The following is a 22,867-nucleotide window of genomic DNA, read 5'->3' as shown; positions in this document are numbered from 1 at the left end:
CATATAAATTACATAGGATGTATATTTAGCATGAATTTTATATATTATATTTATATGCTAGTAGCCAATATGCCACTATGTAGAATAAATTGTATATGCAAACTGCGTTACATGAAAAGATAAGTAATATACTAATAGTCATTTTAAGTACAGGTGATAACTGCCTAGTATGTGAATATATAATATCAACAATATTCAGGTTTTCTTCTTTCCTCCTGTTTTGTGCTTCCATTGGTTATTAACGGAGAGCTCAGTGGACATCTAAGGAAAATGACAAGGACTGTATGTAGGGAAACGGGGTACTGACACCCTCCTGAATTATTTCCAGTTGACAAACCCAAGGACTCAGGCAGAATGGGGTGCTGCAGCTGGAATGGGGGTACTGGTGTAGAAGGGGCAAAGAGGGGTGGGTTTTTTAAAAGGGCCTCCAGCTAGTTAGAAAAAAATCCAAGAAGTAGGGAGGCTGCAGACAGTAGCCACAGCAGGAAGGAAATGCCAGAGGAAGCTGCTGTTCTCTATACGAACAGGCAGGGATGACAGCTAGCAGATACCTGGTCAGTTTCACTACCCAGAGGACAATGGGACATTCTGTACCATGTAACTGTCACACTCGCCAGGCAAAGAGCATTTTTAAAATGCCCCCCCCCCCAAGCAGTCTGGGTATGGTGTGTGGTTTGCAAGCCTCCAGCGACACTCTCTAAACATGGGTGGAGAAAAAAGACAATGGTGGTTGGCGGTGCATGGTAGAGGCAAACTCCGCATGATCCCTGGGCTGTTGGTGTTGGAAGGAAATTACCAAATGCAAACACGGGGGCTTAGGGTCAAGTTTCTGTTTCTTCTTCTAAAATTGAAAGTAAAATAAATCATTTCTCACTTTCACTGAACAAGAAATTGAATGTACTGGGCCTAAAATGATTCCTTAAGAAGGAGGAAACTCTACAGTATTCCTTCAAAGCAGACTGAGATACTGTTTTTCTAGGGATCAGACCCTTAACTGTGGAACCTACTAGGACAGAGAATTCTTAAAAAATGAATAGTTCCAGAACAAAGCATAGTTTTCTACCGAAAAAAGATATTTAATTAAAATTATGACAGGGCCAAAACATACTTAAGCACGAACATTGTATCATTAATATCATTTTCAAATTAGTTGCTGTGTTTTGGGAAGTAGCCCCAGTGTACAATCCCCATTCTGGTTACACTTTGCATAAGGATGAAATGCTGTCCAAATGGAACTTAAAGGGAAATGGGTTTATGAATAGCAAAGCTTTCTTAAGAATACGTGTGTAAGACTGAGCAGCAGGGTACTAGAGCCTGTGGGAGGGACCTAAAAGCCTTCCATTCTACTAACTCACCATCAACAGATTCTAACCAGAACCAAAGGTGAACTATATACTGAAGCTTACATCTAATTCTGTTTACTGCTGTGTAATTTGCTACTGTAAGACATTACATGGCCCTAGAGATTTAATGCACTTCCCTATATAGGAAGTTCCTCTAAACTAAGCAATTTAGTGACATGTTTTGAAGCCACATTAAGCCACTGAAATAGAGACCGCACACCCTCCTTGACCACATGATGCCCAGGGCTTGCAGGTCAGGTCTCTTTCTCCTCCATGGAACTCCTTTTGACGCTCCCTGAGAGTTCATGGATTTAAACCTAAAGTACGTAGAGAAATTAACCCTCTCAGAGCTCTAGGTAATTGTGAAACCAACTGAGGAGTGAAGACTCAACTATTAACACATGACCCCTTCAAAATTCATAGTGGCTTTGGCAAGATCTCCTTTGGAGTTATCTTCATGACATAAACACAAAACTGAGTACAGTTCTTTGTATTTCTAATTAGAGAAACCAAGTGCAGTTTCAGTAGCCAAGTAAATAAGTCAACGTCCACAAGGCCATGATTGTGAAACAATGGATGGTGGACCATTAGGAAAGCACATGGCCCTGTACAGCATTCTGGTTTTCAGACTTAAAGATCAGTCAGCGAGTTCTGGAAGCTGTGGCTAAAAGATAAAGGTTTATCTTCTTGGATTAACATTCAAAGAAAGTCTACTTACTGTTGCCCAGAAACAATGGGGAATTTCTTTGTACATTATTTTTTATTCTGATTTGAGCTTCTACAGCTGTATTTTCTTTAGAAATGATACAAACATGTTATAGTATTAAAAACTAAACTCGGAAACCAAAAATGACCCAGGCTACTGAAGTCTTTTTTGTTCCTGTGGCTGGGAACACTTAAGTGTGTGTATCTGGCCATGGCTTACCTGTACCCAGGAGGGGACATTTCTCACAGTGTGGCCCCCAGGCCTTGCCCACACTACAACAGCAGATCTGTTTGGTGAGGTGAACAGAGAGAGGATGCAGACACTGCCTTCCAGGACTGACAAGGCGGTAACAGGGCCCCTTCTCTTCTGAGATCATAGGGGGATCCGCTGAAGAGATACAAACCTTAATGTCACTGAAGAAACAAGTCATATTGACTTTAAGTTAACATAATATGACCTTTATAGCACAGAGGAGAGACCATGCTTTAAGGTAGACCATCTAGATTAGGGGAATCATTCTTCTTGGCCAAGGGTACATTCATTAAATCATCCTAGGAATTAGAGCATCAAATGTTATAACTATTATTCCAGTCCCTATCTGGATTCTATCTGTAACAAATATGAATAAAGGCAAATGTGTATAAGTTAAGCATTTCCACAAATGCCTACCTGCTTAACAAACCTAGTCATCTACAACTAATCACAGTCATGACCCATTGTTTCTCCAGACTGGGCTGCAGAGGCGGCTCCAGGACAACAATTGGTGAATGTCCAGGCACCATGGAAAATCAGGAGCGTGGTTAGTACCACAAACCAGCAGCTGCCCCGTTCAGCTGGAGAGCTGGTGGGAGCTCAGGAATTCTCACCCAAGGCCAAAGAATATAAATGGCAGACAGGGAGTAGCAGCTGACCTGCCCAGACACACAAAGTCCCAGTGCAGCAAGAAGAGCAGAGCAGGCAAAATCTCAAGTCCTCGTGCTATGCTGCAAAGGTAACCAGGCTATTATCATCCAACGCCTGCCCCCTCATTCTGATTGTCTACTGCAAATCAGTAGTGAGCAATCATCACCCGAACACCCAGCACACAAGGCAAATTTGAGAGGAAGACGACACAAACCTTGCCTTTGAGATGTGTTTTTCTTAAAGCATGTGTACGTGCTCCAGGACAAGTCAACACTGCTGAAATAGTCCCATATCTGGTTCGCCATCTTGGCCATATAGCTTCTCTCTATGGTATCATCCCAATCTGCCTTCCCTCTACCCCGTGGTACTCATGATTCAACTCAACTTTCTGCCCTTCTTTCTTAGATACACCTTTCCACCTTTGCAACAAGACTGACTTCCCAGGTTAGATGCTCAAAGAATAATCTAAGTATTTAAGGTGTATGGCAGAGGAAGATGCAAAGGACATGACGCCTGTTCCCCTGATTTTCAGGAAGCTTGTGGTGATGGCTTAAATGGGAAATGTCCCCTATCGTTTATGGCACTTGAACACTGAGTCCCCAATTGGCAGTGCTGCTTGGGGAAGTTTAGGTGGTAAAGCTTCTCTTGAGAAAGTGCGTCATGGGTTGGGGTGGGGTGGGCAGACTATGAGGTAAAATAAACAAACAAACAAAAACCACCACTTTCAGTTTCCTTTCTCTGCTCTGTCCTTGTGGTTCAAGGTGTGAGATCTCGGTTTCCATTCCTATTGCTATGCCTGCTGCCTGGCTGTTCCCAGCATTATGGACTCTAACCCTTTGGAAGTATAAACAAATTAAGCTTGGTCTTCCTTAAGTAGCTGTGGTGATGGTGTTTTATCAAAGCAACGCACCAAAAAAAAATTAATACATTTGCCTTTCTTTGTTCTTATTTTTTCATATTTTGATTTATATAACAATTCTACAGGTTTATTAAAACCTCATTTTAACTGGCAATAATGGTTAATTTTGTGTACCCATAAGGCTAAGCAATAGGATATTGCTGTCGGGGTATTGGTTGGATTGTTATTTTGTGTGACACTGACATTTAAACCAGAGGAATTTGACTAAAGCTACTCATCCTCTGTGATATAAGTGGGCTTCATCCACTCTGCTGAAAAATTTACAAGGAAAAAAAAAAAACAACTGATTTACGCTGAGCAAGAATAAATTCTGTCAGTTAACGCCCTCCTTGGTGGATAGTCTGGCACCTACTCTGTAGATTTTAGACTCATTGGTCTCTGTGCTTATATCCACCAACCCTTTGAAATAAACACCACCTCATGCAAAAACACTCTTCTGTGGCTTCTAAAAGAAGTGGGTGGATAGAAGAGTCTGGAACTCTCCCATTCCCTCTCACACTTACTTTCTGGCTTCTGCGCAGATAAGCTATGAAAGGTCACAGGTCACAGACTAAAAGTAAAAGAAAGCTTAGCAGCAAGGTACTCGGCTCGCAAAGGAGAGTCAAGCCTTGGAATGATTGATGTCGCTCACATAATCCACATGTTCATGTATGAGCATTAGAACCCACACATAATTCTCATGTAGATCTGAGGATTTTTCTACAGAATTTTCTTCCCTGAATGACTGGGTCTTACTTATAATCCATATTCACACAGAAACAATGTCAAGGCACCCCACCAGAGCCTATTTTATACACAATGGGGCTTAACTATAAAATTAATAACATTAGTGTTACTTCTTGGTACGGGGGGCACGGGCAATTCAGAGCAGAACAGTTTCTTCAAATTCCCGACATTTGTCCCGTGACAACTACTACAATCATTGTTGTCTTCTGAATGGGAAATGCCACCCACAGGCTCTTGTGTTTGAATGCTTGGTGCCCAGCTTGTGATATGGTTTTGGAAGGTGGAGCCTTGTGAGCCCTCCAAAATTAAATAATGGTCACCAGCCAGTTTAGACTAGTTTTTCCTGACAACCTATGGAAGACCTGACTTATGGGCCATGTGACTTTCTGGGAAAATGTTACTTTAACCCTTTGATGCCCCAATTTCTTCACTTCTAAAACAGGAAAAATAACAGCATCCATCTCAGGGAGATTTCACAAATACTACATGTGACAATCTATGCAAAGAACCTACCATACACTCAGGCACTTAGTAAGTACACAATAAAGATGATTGCCACCACGTTTTTTTTGGGGGGGGGGGATCGCTATTATCTGGAAGCAGACAGGTAGCACAGATCTGTCTATCCCCCAGGTCATGGTGCCATGTCCTATAAGGAAAAATAGGGTCCCTGAGCTGGGGCAGCCATAGAGGAGGTAGAAAAAAAAGGAGGCACAGATGGATGATGAAGACCTAATGGCGTCTTTGAAAGCCAGATGGGATGAAAGACCCCAGCCTGACAGGCTCTGCTTGTCAGCCTGAGCAAACAGTGTCAACGTGGACAACAAACAATCAAACAGACAAAGGCGGTCAGCAAGGAGGCCTGAGTTAGAGGGGAAGTCGGAGAGTGAGGAGAAACTTTATCCCACTTTCGAAAACACTAAAAATAAAATCTAGGACAGTGGTTCTCAACTTCCTAATGCTTCAGAATTTTAATGCAGTTCCTCATGCTATGGTAACCCCCAACCATAAAATTATTTTTATTGCTTCTTCATAATTGCATTTGTGCCGCTATTATGTATTGTAACGTAGATATCTGTGTTTTTCGATGGTCTTAGGTGAACCCTGTGAAAGAGTCATTTGACCCTCAAAGCAGTCGTGACCCAAGGGTTGAGAATCACTGATCTAGAACTATGCAGTTCAGTACATCAAGCACGAGGCACATATTACTAAATCAACTTCTATAAAATTAGGTTGGAAGCTGGGTTCCTCTGTTTAGACGGACTAACATTTGCTTTAGGCAGCAGCAGCATGAATTCAGATACTCCTGCTGCCTCCGAATGTTCTAGCGAATGGCTGATGAGCTTAATACTCGGCATGCTTTCCTGAAATGGGCCAGGTAACAAATATTTTAGGTGTCGTAGGCCCCACAGTTTCTATTTCAACATTCTAACTCCACCGTGGTTACAAGAGCAGCCCTAGACACCATGTAAATGGAGATGACCGTGTGCCGACCAAACTTTATTTATGACACCTAACAGTGGGACAATTCCATTCACAGACTGCGGTTTGTCAACTGCTGACCCAGAACCCTAAATCCGGACGCCCCAGATCCTAGTTTTCAATCTCAGCTGTTGATTATTAGCTATGTGATCTGCAGAAGGTTCTAAAACTCTCTTAGGTCCAATTTCCAGTGTGTGCGACATGAATAATAACGCATTTGATAAAGAGGGTGGGACAACTAACTGGAAATCATGTATATAAATGTGACTGGCTCTTGAGAAAGAACCTGATCTTCTTTGTCTCATGACCTCGGGGTAATGACAGAGCACATTTCTTAAGCACATGTCCTCCTTGGCCTCCTGTTTCTGTCACTTAACTCCAAGTTCAAGGATAGAGAATAAATACATAAAACCTCAAAAGCCCTGAGTTCATCTGGGGACCTTTCCTGAGCTTCAGCAGCAGTCATTATGGGATGCTTAAATGGCTGCAGAAAGACAAATACAGTTCCAGAAGGTAGAAAGTCTTCCTAGAGGTGGTCTACTTTTCTTCAAATTACTGTGATAGTCAAGCCCAAACTCTTCACGTTTCCACATAAGACAGGCAGGGGCGGGCTTGGAGTACACTGTTCCAGCACCCGAGGCCACAAGCACAGGTCAAAAGAGCAGCAAATGTCAGCATTCTCCTCCTTTCTTCATTTTGACTACATGAAGTCAAGGGCAGAGAGTGGGCAAGGCAAGAAAAGCAAATGGCTAGCTGCACCCTTTGGCTGGAGCCAAGGAATGCAGAGGGTGTTCACCTCGCCACATTCAGGAACACAGGGAGCTTCCCAAAGCTCCTTAGTCATTGCCAAGTGCACATCTTGAAGTTCGCTAAGTCAGCCACACATTTTATCGCCTGGATGTACCCTAATTTCGGGCTGCTTAAGCAAATGCTGTCAGTCTCTGCCACATGCTTGTACACTCCAGCTGTGGCTGGCATGTGCACGCACGTGTGAGTGTGTGCGTGCGTGCGTATGTGCGTGTGTGTGTGTGTGTGTGTGTAAGCATTTGTTCATTTCCTAATCTCCCATAACTATGAGGAAACACCATCTGTTCCCACATATTGAGGACATCACAGTTCGCCTCTGATATTTTCCAACTGTCTGTAGACTTCAACAGTTTCTTCATCAACAAATGAGGACAAATAGGTACAATCACAAACTCGGAAGGAACTGGATACACATCCATGATACCACACGTGGCAAATTCAGAGGGGCGGGGTGGGGGGGGAGAGATACATCTGTGGATTCGTGCTGGAAAAGGGCTCAATTTTAACTCTGGGTTCTAAACTGGATCACTTAACTAAGCAACAAATAAATAAATATCTCTTAAGGCTTATCATTTCAGCTGTTGCAGCTGAACCGTAAAATTGAGTTATTTATTTTTCAAATGAGAATGGATGGCTGTTTAATAAGTTCAGAATTATTTGGGCAATGACAAAAAAAATAAATTTTAAGGAACTGTGCAAGTGGTTTCAAAATTCCCGTTGGCAGGGTTCTATGATTTCATTAAAACATGGAGGTCTGCCCTTCGTGCTAGACATCAGATCTTGTCAGGGCTTTCACAGTCTATGGCCAGTTCTCCAAGTTTACCTAACCTGCAACCTTCCGTGTGAGAATGCTAACCCAACAGTGTCAAATAAAAAGGTTTTTTCACAACAAATTCTGCATCGAAGGTCTTTGTAATAATTGATGTTTAAATTAGAAACCTGTATGGATGTTTGTTTATGTAGTTGAAAGTAGCGGAAAGGCACCTCTAAATTATCCGGATATTATTGACAGCTTGGTTGGTGCCCTAGAATTCTAGATCCTTCCATCAGTTCTCAAACCTGACTTGTGTGAAAACTTTACAGTTTGCCAACTTAGTCACCTTCAGCAAGCCCTCTGGTGAGGTGCCTGTCTGCTTCAGACCAGAACCACCCATAAGAGAACACAGGAGAAAAAAAATGAAAGACTTACGTGCATAATTTCCTAATCTGCATTGGTCAGGTTTTAAAGGAAAATATGAGGAATTAGTAACAATGCTTTAAAAGGCTTACATCCACCACACGGGACTGATTTTCACGTTACTGCATTCATCCTTTCTCTATATCCCAGCTTAGACAGAGATAAACTGTGCTAAAACTGAAGGACCATGTCATCATGAAGAAGACGTTCACGTGATCAAATGTGAGGCAGGAAAAGCAGGATGCAACGTAGTAAACACCAAGTCCACATCAGGTGAAATTCAAAGAGCCAGGCTGGACAACAACACGCAGAATCACCCATCCAGCTACCTCACCCTGCCGTGACATTTTCAACTCTGGATAATTGTATACAGTTTTTTTTTTAAAGGTGCATTGTCCACCTACTTTCCTAATAAAAGGGTTACAATGAAATATGGTTATCTTTTTAAATTCTGCATTTGGGGGCTGGAGAGATGGCTCAGTGGTTAAGGCCCTGGCTGCAGTCCCACAGAATCGTGATTCTATTCCCAACATCCACATGTTGGCTCACAACTGTCTATAACTCCAGTTCCAGGAGATCCAGTACTGTCTTTTGGCTTCTGTAGATACCAGGAATATAGATGGTACACAAACACTTGTGAAGACAAAACACCCATATACATTACAATATAAAATAATATTTCTTAATCTGCATTTAAGGCTAGGGAGAGAGCTTAGCTGGTAAACTCACCCTGCGAACATGAGATACTGAGTCCGATCCCTAGAATCCATGTATGAAAAATCCAGGGGTGTGGCTCCTGCTTATAACCCTAGTGCTGAAGAGGCAGAGGGAGGCAGAGCCCTGGGAGTCACTGGCCAATCAATCTACCCTACTTGATAAGCTCCAGGCCAATAAAAGACCTTGCCCCAGAACCGCAAGATAAATGGTGCCTGAGGTATGCTCTTGTCTACATACAGACACACACATACACATCACACACATACATGTGCACACACACAGACACCTTTATTTGAGGCCTTTATTTATCTCAGGTGTATCCAATCTAATTGGCATACAGAATGCATAACCTATACTGATCATATAAAAACCCTAATGGCAATACTAACTTTATTTTCATGAAGGGGGACCTCTTTGGTGAAACCATATTTCAAGATTAGAATATGTGATTTCATGGGAGACTTTTACCTTTGCTATTTAAGAAAGAAAACCCCAGAGATAGTTCCCCAAACCAGCAACATCACTCTAGGAGCCTTTTGTAAATTCAGAGGACATTAGAGCAGAACCAGAAAATCTGAAGAGCATGGGCCTCGGAATGACTTTCCAGGCTTCTCCAACTGAGAAAATACAGGGAACCCTCCTAAAAATAGACTTTGGTGAACCAGGATCTGCAATAATTAGAAACTGAGAACAAGTTTGACCTAGCCTAAAAAAGGCTTAAATATTTATGAAGGAAAAATAATCAGTTTTTATCTCTCAGAACCAAAGAACTAATACACCTATTTCAGTTTTCTCCCCACCCTCTTTTTTTGTTTATTTTGTTTTTATGGTTTTTTTTTTTTTTTTTTTTTAAAGATAGGGTTCCCATGTGTAGCCCTGGCTCTCCTGGAACTTGCCTTTCTTGTCTCTGCCTCCTTAGTGCTGCTGAGATCAAAGATGTGCGCCCCCTCTGCCTGGCAAACTTTTCCATTTTTATCCAGATCTAGTTCCTCCTTGTGATTCTGCCCTTTTCTGCTGTGCAGCATTTTCTAATACAGTTAAAATGCGTCTTGGAGAAGGGCTCATAATATGGATTTAATTTACCATATTGGGTTGGTCTCCTTGCTCTTGTCATTTTTATTAATGACATTTTCTTCTGTATTTTCAGGGCCCAGCTAAATATTTTTCTTCTTATGGATAACCCCCACAGACACAGGATCAAAATAGAGAAAGTCAAACTGATTATTACTTACGAACACAACTTGAAAAGGTAGGGTCGGGCCCAAATCCCATTTTGCAGGAACATCGGTAGCTGCCCATGGTGTTCAAACACTCACCATTAGGGCATACACCTTGTAGCTGACATTCATTAATATCTGCAAGAAAACAAAAGCCAATCAGAGGGAGCAGCCAAGCCCTGGTGTGCAGATTCCAAATATTCTCCTGTTTGCTGTCTGCTTTACTGAAATTATCTTACTTAAAATAAACAAAGGGGAACACGGTAGGAATAAAGGAACTAAGATTAAAATGACTGGATCTTCATTAAGCATTTGCAGTTGTATCATTAGCTCTGAGGCACACACTATACTCCAGGTTCTGTCTCAAGTGTCAGAAATGCACTAGCGAACAAAACTAAGCAACAGGGCCATCTTCATGGAGCTTTCCTATCAGGGGAGACACCAAAGGCCTAGCTTCACACAGAATATGTGAGCTGCAAAAGTGTAAAGAACAGTGTGTTCCCCAAACTACAATTATTAGAAACCAACATTCAGTTCTGCAACTGCCCATCCAGACAGTCACGAGCCCCTGAAAGACGTTAGAGGCAGTGCTGCAGAGGGTGGGCGACCTCGTCAGCATAGAAGGTGAACGTGAGGGGCCTGGGACAGAAGGAATATTCACATGGGTACAGAATGGCCAAGGGAAGGGACTTGGGAAATGGTAAGTCAAGCCACCGAATGGAAATAAGTTTCAATAGCATGGACATGGAGCTGGGACAAGATAGGCCATCTTGGTTTCGATCTTACTGAAGAGAAAGCTATATTGAAAGGTTTTGAGTAGGAAAGCAGTGTTACCAGTGGTAGACTCCAGGGCAGTTCACCTGACCAGCATATGGCGCTGTGAACAGAGACCATAAAACAAGCCAGTGAAGGATGCTGAGCCAGTGATGAGCCATGTGGGGGACAGGAAGCATAACCAGGAAGGTGAGGAAAGCACAATTTCTTTCTAAAAAGAACACCTGACAAAGCCTGGCACTCGACTGGGCACACAGATGTCTGGAGGGCTTTAGTCTAAGGAAAGCTTTGTGAATGGAGAAAGCCCGAAGATGAAGAATTCAGTTTCACAGGTAAAGGTTGCATTGTGATACCTAAGCAGAACTGTCCAGTAGTAGAAGATTCTGGAACAAAGAGAAAGGGGATGGTATGCCTGAAAACAGGGACTGCCTATGGGCCAGTCCCAGAAGAAATCAAAATGAGCTGAGAGAGAATACACAAACCTGGTGACTGAAAACAAAAACAAAAGCTTATATAGCCCCTTGTAAAGGTAATATATATATATTACCAGTGTGGGCTATGATTCGTAACAGCTAACAGATGTTGGCTGTTAGAGCTGCTATATCAAGTAATATTTATGTCTTTCTATTAGGAATTCTTCTGCAATCTTTTTATAAAGGGCTTTAAAACATTAATTTCTAAATTAAGATTGGACACAATGTTAGAAAAGTATTACAGAATCTTCACATAAAAGTGAAACACTTCCCTTGATAAATCATTATTTAAGAAAATATTACTTAAACATGAATGCTGGAAGACGTTCTATGAATTCATACTTATCTATATTATACATGGTTCATCTAAGTCACACAGTTTTAAAATTTTTATTTTTTAATTTTTTTCCTACTGTGTATATTCATTGTATGAGGTATTAGATTCCATAAGCAGACTTTCATATAAGTATATGTTATAGGAGGGACAGTTTTTTTTTAGTTAACATCAGGGACAAAACGGAACTTGGGGCATAACATACAAATGAGAAATTAGTGTATATGTGTTATATAAGCTGTACAGAGTGTCAGCTGAAATACATCTGGACAGAGGCGTATCTAGATCACACTCAAAAGAACACCAAGACCAGCACCTAAGGGTCTTGTTTATCAGGCTGTGTACTGTGATATAGCAGTCATTTATTGTGGCGCATAATTGAAAATATTCCCCTCTAACCCATTCTTCTTAAGAAAACCACCATGAAGGACCAGGAGGAAGGCCAAGTCCAGTTGGAGCTTACACAGTACAAGCAAAGACTTTATCATGGGATCCAAGTAAAGCCTGAGGTTTGGGTAGCCAGCCAGTCGCGATCAGAAACACTGGACAAAATCTCCCTCACGTCTCTCTGGGCTATGATTGTGAGCCTTTTCCTCCTATTCAATGATACATCCCATGATCACTTCTTGGGAATCAGAATCTTCCTTTGTTACCAGGCTTTTTAAAATGTCTTCATCCAGCCATGCTGCTGGCTGTCAGGTCAAGGTTGAAGGTCCTCCATCTTCTGACCCATAGATGCCTCATTTATAACAATTAGCAAGAACTCCCAATGCCTCTCCTTTGCACCTTCCATAACCCAGCTCACAGCCTTACCCATGATGCCTTGGGACAAGTAATAAGGACAGGCAAGTTGAGGGTGGGAGTCATGGAAGATTCTCCTGATTTTTACTACTCTGGTTATCTTGGGTCACCATACCCTGACTGCCACTGCCCCCAACTGATCCAAGGAACCTTGAAGCATGGCCTTTCTGAACACACTCCCAGCGCCAGAAAGACTCCTGCTTCCTTCAGCAGCTGCTGGGCCTATGTCTTAACATATTTCCTACAGCATCACAATCAGAGATGCATTCTATTTCGAGGTATCTCCTATTCATTTTATATGCACTGAAGCATCTCAATCTAAAGTGCATATAGCCACAGGCACCCAGGTGTGTTGGCGCAGGCCCTCAATCCCAAGACTCGGGGATGGAAACAGGAGGCATATATACTCAAAGTCAGCCTCTGTCTGAAAAAAGAGACCTGTTTGAAGGAGAGCAGGGAAAGGTATATGAGAGAGTAGAGAAGGAGGAAAAAAAAGGGGGAAGTGTTATAATTAAAAAAAATCTCAAAAATAAATAAACAACAACAAAGAAATACACATGTGCATATACTATGATGTATTCACCACCCAGGTGATGACTGAGGATATTTCCACAGGGGCTCGAGAGATGGCTCAGAGGTTAAGAGTGAGTACTGTCCTTGCAGAGGACCTGAGTTCAGTTCCAAGCACCCTTGTTGGCTACTCAACGCCAGCTCCAGGAGACTCGACACCCTTTGGCCTCTGCAGATACCTGCACTCATATACATTCCCACACAGACACGCACAAACATATATATAATTAAAAGTAGATCAGAGAGCTGTGTCCAGCCCCTTCCCAGATGAAATCTGTGCACCCATAGCTGGCTATTGTTCTGGCTGCTGCTGTCTGGCTTATTTTTTTGTGAAGCACGTTGCTTATTTTATCTCATTTACTTTACTCTTTACTATGAAGTTCTTCAGTGTTGTTGCAGATAGCAGCTCAGTCTTTCCAAGGCGTGTTATACGTTATTCTGTGAGGAAACCAAACTTAACCATTCTAACACTGTGTTTGCTTTTTTGTTTCCCATATGGGGCCATTATTATCAATGGTCTGTGAGCATTCGTAAATCCATGTGTGCACACATATACACACTCAAGTATCTACCTATATGTACACCTATAGGTATAGACAAGAAGATCTTAGCATTCATTCTATTGAGTGTATATTTAAGGGTAGAATTTCCAGGCCCGTAGAGAAGGCTTATATTCACTTTAAAAAGCTGTCTAGGAGGCATGCCAATTTCCACTCCCAGTTGACAAGTCTTTGTCAACTTAGTATCAATCTTTTTACAACATTCAGTCATCTTGGCAGGGGGCAGTGTTGTGTCACTGTGGTTCTAGTCTGCAGTTCTCAGATGAGGTTTGACACTGAATTCTTTCTTACATACTTCTTAGCCATTTAGATGTAAAACATCGTCTGCTAAAGTGTGACACGGAGCGTTTACAGGTTTGGAGGATGGCTGACCTCTTGCTTTTGCTTTATTTTGCTTGAAATGCAGTCTCACTCTGTGGTCCCAAGCTGAGTTAGAATTCATTGTGTAGCTCAGGCTGGCCTCAAGTTCACAGTAATCCTCATGTTTCACTATCTTAAGGTCTGGGATTTTAGGTGTGAGCCACCATGGCCCATGTCCATCAGAGAGAATATGGTCTATGATCCTCAAAGGGAGATGTGTTGTACTCTTGCCTGGAGAGCATCTGGTTTTCATGAGGACTGGGAAACTCCAAGAGGATGGATACCAGGGATACTAAACATTCTGAAAGTAATCTCTTTGACAAAGGATTGCTCTGCCCAGACTTACAGTATGCACTGAAGTTTTCAGATAGGCAGAACAAACCATTATGAAGTGAGGCAGGATGAGGTGGAGGTGAAAGCTGGCTATATAAGACTAAGACAGTTCTGGTTTACTCTGCTATGTCTATATCAACAAGGTGCAAATCAAATTTTGGGAAGAATTCCATTGACAAGTTATCAACAGCCATAGATAAACTATTACCTCAAAAACCTATATAGATATGCTCTTTTTTCCTTGCCGTTCTGTCTTCCACCCCCTGCTGTATTCTGAGAGGTTTGTGGATAATCCATTGCCTTTGTGTTCAAGGAAAACCAAAAGGCCAAAAGCTTATCATTTATAACTGATTATTTTAGTGATTTAGAAAGTAATAAGAACCATGAGCAGACATTCAAAGAACTTTCCAAAGTAGTCAAGTTCCTTTGGATTTTTCTAAATAAATGAAAAGGAGCTACAGATCTACAAGCCCATGAAGGACAAAACACAGGTTATAGCGAACATATTACTTGCAGATAAAATAAGCTTATGGATCTCTCTAAGTGAAGACGGTATGGGGCCAAAGTTTAACAACCATATGAAATGCGACTGGCAAATTGTGAGTTATAATTCCACCCAGACTTCAATTCCTAAGGCTGTTTTCCTTATTTAAGAAAAGCTTCTCCCAGCACCACACACATTCAAGAAGAAAATCTTCTAACTCGATTATAAAAACTGTAAGTACCTGACACTTGCCAAATACAATAGAGATCAGAAATCTTGCATTTTATGGAGTCAACCACATTTCTTTAATGTACTCAGTCTAAGCCAAAAGTACTTGAATAGTTGGTTTAAAAAACAAAAATAGGTAATCAATTGGATTTATTCCTTGTTCTTCCTCTGCAGGCCACCATTGTCTCTGAAAGGTCCATGGGGCCCTATCCTCAGCAGGAACAGCAAGACCATGGCACATAGCACCACCCACTTGGCTCAAGAACCAAAGCTAAAATAAAGGCAGAAGGAGATGCAGTCTTACAGCCACCCCCACACATACTTCTATCTCCATCCCAGTGCTGTGTTAGGATAGGCTGGGAGTTCACAGAAGCAGAGGGAAAGCAGAACTAGTAAAGCTACGTACAGCTTACAGAAAGATTGCATGTTTCTCCCCTTACTGAAAACACTTGCATGGGGTTCTACCTCTCCAGCCTACCAACAAAGCTCTGACTTACTGTAAAGAACCAGAACACCAAACTATCTACGTGGTTGAATCTTGGCTACATCACATAACTTAACCTAAGACAAACAATCTTCTAAGGGCTGAAGATGTAACTCAGAGACAGAGTGAGTACCTGGTGTATACAATGCGTTTAGTTTGATACCCAGCACTGAAGAAAAAAAATGATGTTAAATAATCTATCGTTGGAAGTTCAAAGGTCCTTGAGCTCAGAGGTAGCACTAGTGAGCCTGGAATGTGAAACACACAGGGTTGTCTTTTCAAGAGAAAAGATGTACAACCTGTTCTATGCCCAGAAGTCTGGGAATAGAGATGGCTAATAGCCTAGGTATCCCTTGTGCTATCTTTAGGCCAAGCTGCCTCCCTCAAGCACAACCAAAACTGGAAGTAGCTAATAGCCTAGATGACCTCTGCTCTATCTATATGACCAAGACCACACCAGATCCTCCCTTGGGCCCTTAAGATAACACACATAGCCTATATATAAAGTCCATCTTTGTGGAAGAAGGGACACGCACTTTGAGAAGAGTTTTGATGTAATCCTGCCTCCTTGTGCACAGGGGATCATGTTACACCAGGAAATGTTTTTTCTATATTTTATTCTACTTAAATATGAACCATCTGAGGTCAGATTCTTGAAGTTTGAACCAATACCAGCTACTGCATCATGTTGAACTGGATTTCCTTGTTGCCTAGCATGAATCGTTACTCTGCCAGCCCGGGAGTTTGCGTAAGATCTCTCTCTCTCTCTCTCTCTCTCTCTCTCTCTCTCTCTCTCTCCCAACCCTCTATTAAATAGATAGCAAACAAATTTATAGAATTTAGGAAAACTCATAACTAGAGATTCTCCCCAAACAGCCTAAGGATCCAGTCCTGGAGAACATTATAAATAAGCCAATAAGATGCAACAAGACTCCTTCTTCTCTTCATTTAGACATGTATCGCTCAGGTGTGTCCCTTGAACTTCATGACTATATATACCATTTTGTGAAATAATTTTTCTTTTAAAATCACATGTCACTTTTTAAAGGAGCAAGGGGGTGGCAAATCTAATAGCAGAAATATTCCCTTAAGACCCAGTCTCTGGTATAACTAAGATATTAAATTTTATAACGTGGAAAAATTCACTAAAATCTTCCCATCTACATTTCCCACTCTTGTAACATGAAAAGGCTAACATGATGGAAGGTCATTGGTTAATTAATAAAGAAACTGCTTGGCCCTGATAGGTTAGAACATAGGTGGGTGGAGTAAACAAAACAGAATGCTGGGAGGAAGAGGAAGTGAGGTAAGACACCTCAGACAGACTCAATAGCTCTCCTCTCTGGGGAAAACGTGATGAAGCTCCAACCCAGGATGGACGTAGGCTAGAATCTTCCTGGTAAGTGCACCTCAGTGCTACACACATTAATAGAAATGGGCCAGGCAGTGTTTAAATGAATACAGTTTGTGTGTTGTTATTTTGGGGCATAAGCTAGCCAGGCAGCCGGGAGCTGGGTGGCAGGAAGCGGCCCGCAGCTCCTTCAACACTAACAGAAATAATCCCCAAGTTACTTATAGCGTAACTATTCTTCAGAACAACCTGCCAGTTTCCAGGGTTGAACAAAGGAGGATAAACAAAGGATGGCATTTGACCCATGACATGTTGAATGGGGTGAGTACTCTCATGAAAAATAAATACACATTTACACATCATTTTCCTATAAGAAAACGTGTGTTTAACCAAGTGAGTAATAATTTACCCCCTATTCTGTGTCACAAGTTGACACAGGAAATGAGGCATGTCTGGTCACTAACAGACATTGGGGACAAGGTGAGAGCGGCATCTGAGGGTCTTTATACAGAAGGGGGAAACATAGGGCTTCCTGGAGACTCAGTTGTGTCTGCTTCACCTTGCTGATGGATAGAAATTCCAACATAAAATTCTATCAGCAGTAGGACTTGCATTTGAAGACAGAGGAAAGACTGCCTTGAGATAAATATTTTCCTCAGTTGGATGAGTTGACTATTTAAGAAGGTACAGTGGTGTGCTGGATAGTTTTGGCACAGGCTAACTTCATCTGAGGGGAGGGAGAAATTGAGAAAATGCCTCCATAAGATAGAGTTGTAGGCAAGCAAATCTATAGGGTATTTTCTTAATTAGTGATTGATGGGAAAGGGTCCAGTCCATTGTGGGTGGAGTTATCCCTGGGCTAGTGGTCCTGGATTATATAAGAAATCAGACTGAGCAAACCATCAGGAGAAAGCCAGTAAGCAACACCCCTCCATGACCTCGGCATCAGTTCCTGCCTTCAGTCAGGATCCTGTCCTGTTTGAGTTCCTGTCCTGACTTCCTTCAGTGATGAACAGTGATGTGGAATTGTAAGCCAAAATAATCCTTTCTTCCCCAACTTGCTTTTGGTCATGGTATTTCCTCACTGCAGTAGAAATTCTAACTACAACAAGTGACCTGGGAAAATGGTTGTCTGTGAAGTATTGGTTGCACAATTAAGAAGACCCGAGTTCAACCCTCATTACTCACATAAAAAAGTTAAGCATGCCTACATTTCAGTGCTGGTGAAGCAGACACAGGAAGATCTTAGGGGCTGGCAAGATGGTTAGCATAGCTGAATCGGCAAGCTTCAGGTTTAGTGAGAGACCTTGTCTCAAAAGATATTTGGTAGAAAGCAATTGAAGAAGATGGTTAGTGTTTTCTTCTGGCCTGCACACATATGCACTCATATGTTTATAGACCCACATGAACACACACCACACACACACATACACACACACACACACATACTTCACCTAATTCAGGAAGAAGAAGACTACTGTCTAAGAGGACTTAGGTATGTAGCAAGGCTGTAAGGAGAAGTCAGGGAAGAACACAGCAAAGGTGAGGGGAGAATAAAAGCTGATTGGCCACATGCTGTTAAGTGAGAGAAGGAACACATACTGGGTTGGACATAGTGGCACATGCCTGTAATCCCAGCACCCAGAAGGCAGAGGATTACATGTTCAAGAGATTCCTGAACTCCATAATGTCTTTGGGGCCAGCATGAACTCCCTAGGAGGAGTCTAGCTCAATGAAAAAGAAGGAATAAGAGGGAGCAAAGGGAGAGAAGGAAGAAAAATACAAGGAAGAGAGAAATAAAAAATAATAACAAATTTGAAAATGTTCTAAAGATACAAAACTACTCTATGGTTGCAAGAGTTAGAACACTGATTACACCTGGAACAGAGGAAGAAAATGAAATTTCAGGGGGAAAACAGGGCAGTTCCAATGTCCAAGATATATTCTGTGTGTTGACCTTGGAAATAATTGTATAATATGTTTGCTTTGTGATGACCCTAGACACTCTTGTGACTCTACCTTTGTAGCTGTGCACTAGTCTGCCCATGGATTACACACTCACTGTAGCTGTGTACTAGTCTGTCCGTGGATTACACACTCACTGCATCTGTGCACTAGTCTGCCCATGAATTACACACTCACTGTATCTGTGCACTAGTCTACCTAACCATGGATTAAATATACTCACAAAAAAGTTTGATAATGAAATTGCTTCATATATAATATAATCATCAGGTAAGTTTCATCTAACAAATACAATGATCTTTAAGAATGTGGAGTTTATTTTTTTGAGTCTGAATAAAATTTGATGATAGGTACACTTCAGGGAACATCTTAGCTATAAAAGGCCCATCAGTGGAAGTTTTGGCAATGAATATGACTACCACGGATGTGTCAGTTTTGTTCAGTTATTTTGTTAAAGCAAAACAACCAGAACAATAATAAAATCCTAACAGGAGAAAGGTCCATGGGTAACTTCTTCCTAACTCCTCCTTTGGAGGCTCATCTAGAGTCAGCTGACTCAAGCGAATCACAGCCTGAGGGCTCAAACTGCCGTCTGAGCGGAGGAACAGCATCTTACCCACAGCTCATGACACATCTCCTATCCACGGCAGGCATGCCCCATCAATTAACATCTGTGGAATAGTGAATCACTGGGGAGGTTTTCAAGACTGTCCTTGAAAAATTAACATTTATTATAAAATAAATGAAAAAATGTTAACAAAAAAAACAACAAAAAACTAAGTGTTTTTTGCCACCAGTGATAAAAGCTGCAAGGCATATCATATTTATGTATTTTAACTCAATCTGTACCATTTTGGTAGGTGATTTTAAGGTAGAAAACAGTTACGTTGAATTTTTATCTGTAAAATAATGAAATTTGTAAGGGATTTTTAGGGATTGCCAAGAGATGCTTGCTTTTAAAAATTATTTAGGATTTAGAAGCATATACCCAACTAGGGTTAGGGAACAGGGTCTCATGTAGCCCAGGTTGGCCTCCGACTCACTAGAGAGAGGCTTTGAACTGCTCAAATTTCTACTCCTAGCTCCTAAGGTGCTGGGATTACAGGAATTGCCAGCATGCCCAGTTTAATTGTGATGAGGACCAAACTCAGGGCTTCAAAGATGCCAGACAAGCCCACCACCATCTGACCCACATACATCCCCACCACACCCAGCATGTCTGCATCTTAAACACTCTTATTCCATCCTATGATAGGGTGATGGGACGTGAGGGTACTATTGGAAGAGAGGAAGTGCCTAGCATTTGAAAATGCAATCGAAAAGTAGGCATTCTTACTACTATTTCTAGACGGTATTAATCCATTTCTTTCTCATTCTATAAGAAGCCATTAGCAAAATAATCAAATGACAGATGAAGAACGTCATTCTAGATCCACCAGGAAACACAGCTGAATTGCTCGCTATGATAGATGAAGCCGATTGCACCAAGCCCATCAGGCTGAGGAGAAAGAGGCAGCTCTCAGAGCGGCATGTGTGTGCAATAAATCACTCTCTTGAAAAGATAATTACTGCATCACTAGAGGAGAGAGGGGGAAATCTTTAAGGGCAGTGATTTGAAAGCCGCTCAAGTTAACATGTGCACAGTTGGTTCTTTGTTATTCAGTGCACATTGGTAAAAAGCTGCTTCGGGACTTGAGGGAAATCATGTAATTCTAGTTATTAATCACTTTAATTTTAAATGTGCTTTGTAAACAGAGAGGGACTAGAGACTGAAAGAACAATGTGGGAAGCACAAGTAATTAGATGCTTAATGGGTTCCCTTTGAATTTCTGTTGGGGATAACAAAATCAAAAAGCCTCAATGCTTGAGGAAATCTAAGCATACATACGTAATTTGAGAAAGTTCTATTTCATTTTGCCAACTAATAATATCACAAAGAGAGGGAAAATAAGCCTTGCTCTCAATAGTGATTGCAATAGATTATGCTGAATGAAATCATATTGTTTCATGAGTCAGCCTTCTCTGCAGTGTAATTTAGCAGTGTCTTCTTAGGCACCATGAAATAGAACGCTCTGTGATACTACAATCCAGAATCTTGCCAGAAAGCACAATGCTGCTTTGCGGGCCTCCTCCTGAGACCAACATGAGCCAGGATGTGGTATTATTAACCAACCATCAGAGGATTTGCTCGACATGAGCCACTCTTACTAACGATCACTCAGCCATACCAACAGAAGAAAATACAAGACTCACGAGCATCTCCTGAAGAATTCTCCAGTCTCTTAAAATAACGGCTTGCAAAGTTTCACCTCCACTTTTATTGATTTTTTTTTTTTAAATCCAGACTGGATCTTTGTGTGAGGCCCAGAATATCTTAGAACTTACCAGCTTCAGTCCACCGAGTTTGAGACTTAGCCTACACCAAATGATTATCTAACTCTATGGACCTCAGTATCTCCATCTGCAATACATACATAATATCACCTACTTCACAAAGACGTTTAAAGGAATAACAGAATAAATTTAAAAAAGTGCTAAATAAACACATTGTACCAGAGAAATGACTGGGATAAAATAAGCAGTTATTAAGATAAAATTAATTAATTATTAAGAAAATTCAAGTTTGAGGCCTGGCTGTTCTTTACATTTGAGAGAGAGAGAGAGATTGAGAGAGAGAGAGAGAGAGAGAGAGAGAGAGAGAGAGAAAGAAGACAATTAGACAATTAGGTACTTGTTTAACACTTTATAAAGTTCCGGACACAGAATTTATTAAGAATCACTAAAAACATTTTAGTTTTATCCCTAAACCATTAGTACTTCCTCCAGTTAAAAACAAACGAAAAAGAACTTTCTTATCAATAATAAATAAATGAAGCGGTTGCGGGGAGGAGGCAGAAATCCTTAATAAATAAATAAATAAATATAATAAAATAAATTTAAAAGTTGTTTTAAATAATTAAAAATAAAAATATAGTATAAATTTCTAAACCTTTAAAAAAATAAACCCTTTCTTAATTCATACTGTTTTTTAATGTGTAATGCTGTAATGAGCTCTAGGCTCCAAGTTCATGACTCAGTAAGGCTAGGTTCTTGGTTGGGGGCAATCAAAATCTACCCAGAAAACAAACTTGGAAGCAAATTCTTAAAAAATAACATAAATAATTTCAGGACTAAGTAGTAGGAAGAAATCCTAGCTCTATCTGAGGACTCTTGGCAGTGGTCCCCCCAAGTAACAAAATCAAAACTTGAGGATATTGAGTACTGAAGTTGGCACTGGTCAAATTAAGATGGTTTCAGATCTACTCAGTCACACAAGGGATACTTGACTTTTCAACATGGCTTTAGTTTCTTCACCCAAAGGCCCAAGACTAGATGAATTATGAGGTGTTCCCTAGATGTACAGCCGTCCTATTGTACTATGAAAATGAACCAACAGTATCCAGGGCACCTCCCATTTAACTCTCTAGCTTCTCTGGCTGCCTTGGGGACAGAGGTTCATGGTCATATTTAGTTCTTTCTAAATTTGAGATGGGTAGCAATAAATACATGGAATCAGGAAGGGAAACTCTGTTGTGAATTATGGGTCAGCAAGGAAGTACTCTGCTGTGTGGGTACAGGTACGAGTACCCAGGCACCCGGATGACATGACCAGCACGCGGACCCACAGTATGATACTAAGAGACATCCACGCCTGCAGGTTTTTGCCATAAGTTAATAAAAGATAAGAGTTCCAGAAGCTTTAGGAACACAAAGGCAACTTTGCCAATCACTTATTAAATGTCAGCATGCCCTTAGCTACATGAAAAGAGCAGGAAGGCATCCACCCACCATGTAAGTGTCACATGCTGGAACCAGGAGCACCATATGACATAACAATTCATGCTTCTAAAATGCCAAGGCACCTATCAAGTAAACGTTAGTAAATTCAATAAGCCTTACCTTGACAGAATGTGTTGTTAACCCGCTTGTATCCTTGTAGGCATTCCATCATTTGAGTATATCCATGATAGGCTGTAAGTGGGGGGGAAAGAATCCTGCATTACATGCGGAGTTTAAAATCGGATGGTCTGAAGCTGCCAGATGTGGTGCCATCCGCGGCACCAGTAGACTTAACCATTTGCAAGCTCGCAATACCAATAAAGCCCTCCACGAC

General features: G+C 41.3%; 1 protein-coding gene across 5 annotated transcripts in view; it reads right to left on the bottom strand.

Moving 5' to 3' along the window:
* Ltbp1 (latent transforming growth factor beta binding protein 1) overlaps positions 1-22,867 on the bottom strand; it is a 373,313-nt gene that overhangs the window by 112,692 nt on the left and 237,754 nt on the right. For all 5 annotated transcript variants that reach the window (XM_041631028.1, XM_041631029.1, XM_041631030.1 and 2 more), the window contains 3 exons: positions 22,654-22,725; positions 10,013-10,135; positions 2,269-2,436 (listed from right to left, as the gene is read on the bottom strand). In XM_041631028.1, coding sequence (XP_041486962.1) covers positions 2,269-2,436; positions 10,013-10,135; positions 22,654-22,725 — 363 coding nt within the window. The remainder of the gene's footprint in view (positions 1-2,268; positions 2,437-10,012; positions 10,136-22,653; positions 22,726-22,867) is intronic.

Source organism: Microtus oregoni, unplaced genomic scaffold (genome assembly GCF_018167655.1).
Source record: "Microtus oregoni isolate MIOR12 unplaced genomic scaffold, Mior012 000036F_ref0000092, whole genome shotgun sequence".
Lineage (NCBI taxonomy): Eukaryota > Metazoa > Chordata > Mammalia > Rodentia > Cricetidae > Microtus > Microtus oregoni.
Note: the sequence above shows the minus strand (reverse complement) of the source record. Positions and strands in the feature narration are given on the sequence as shown.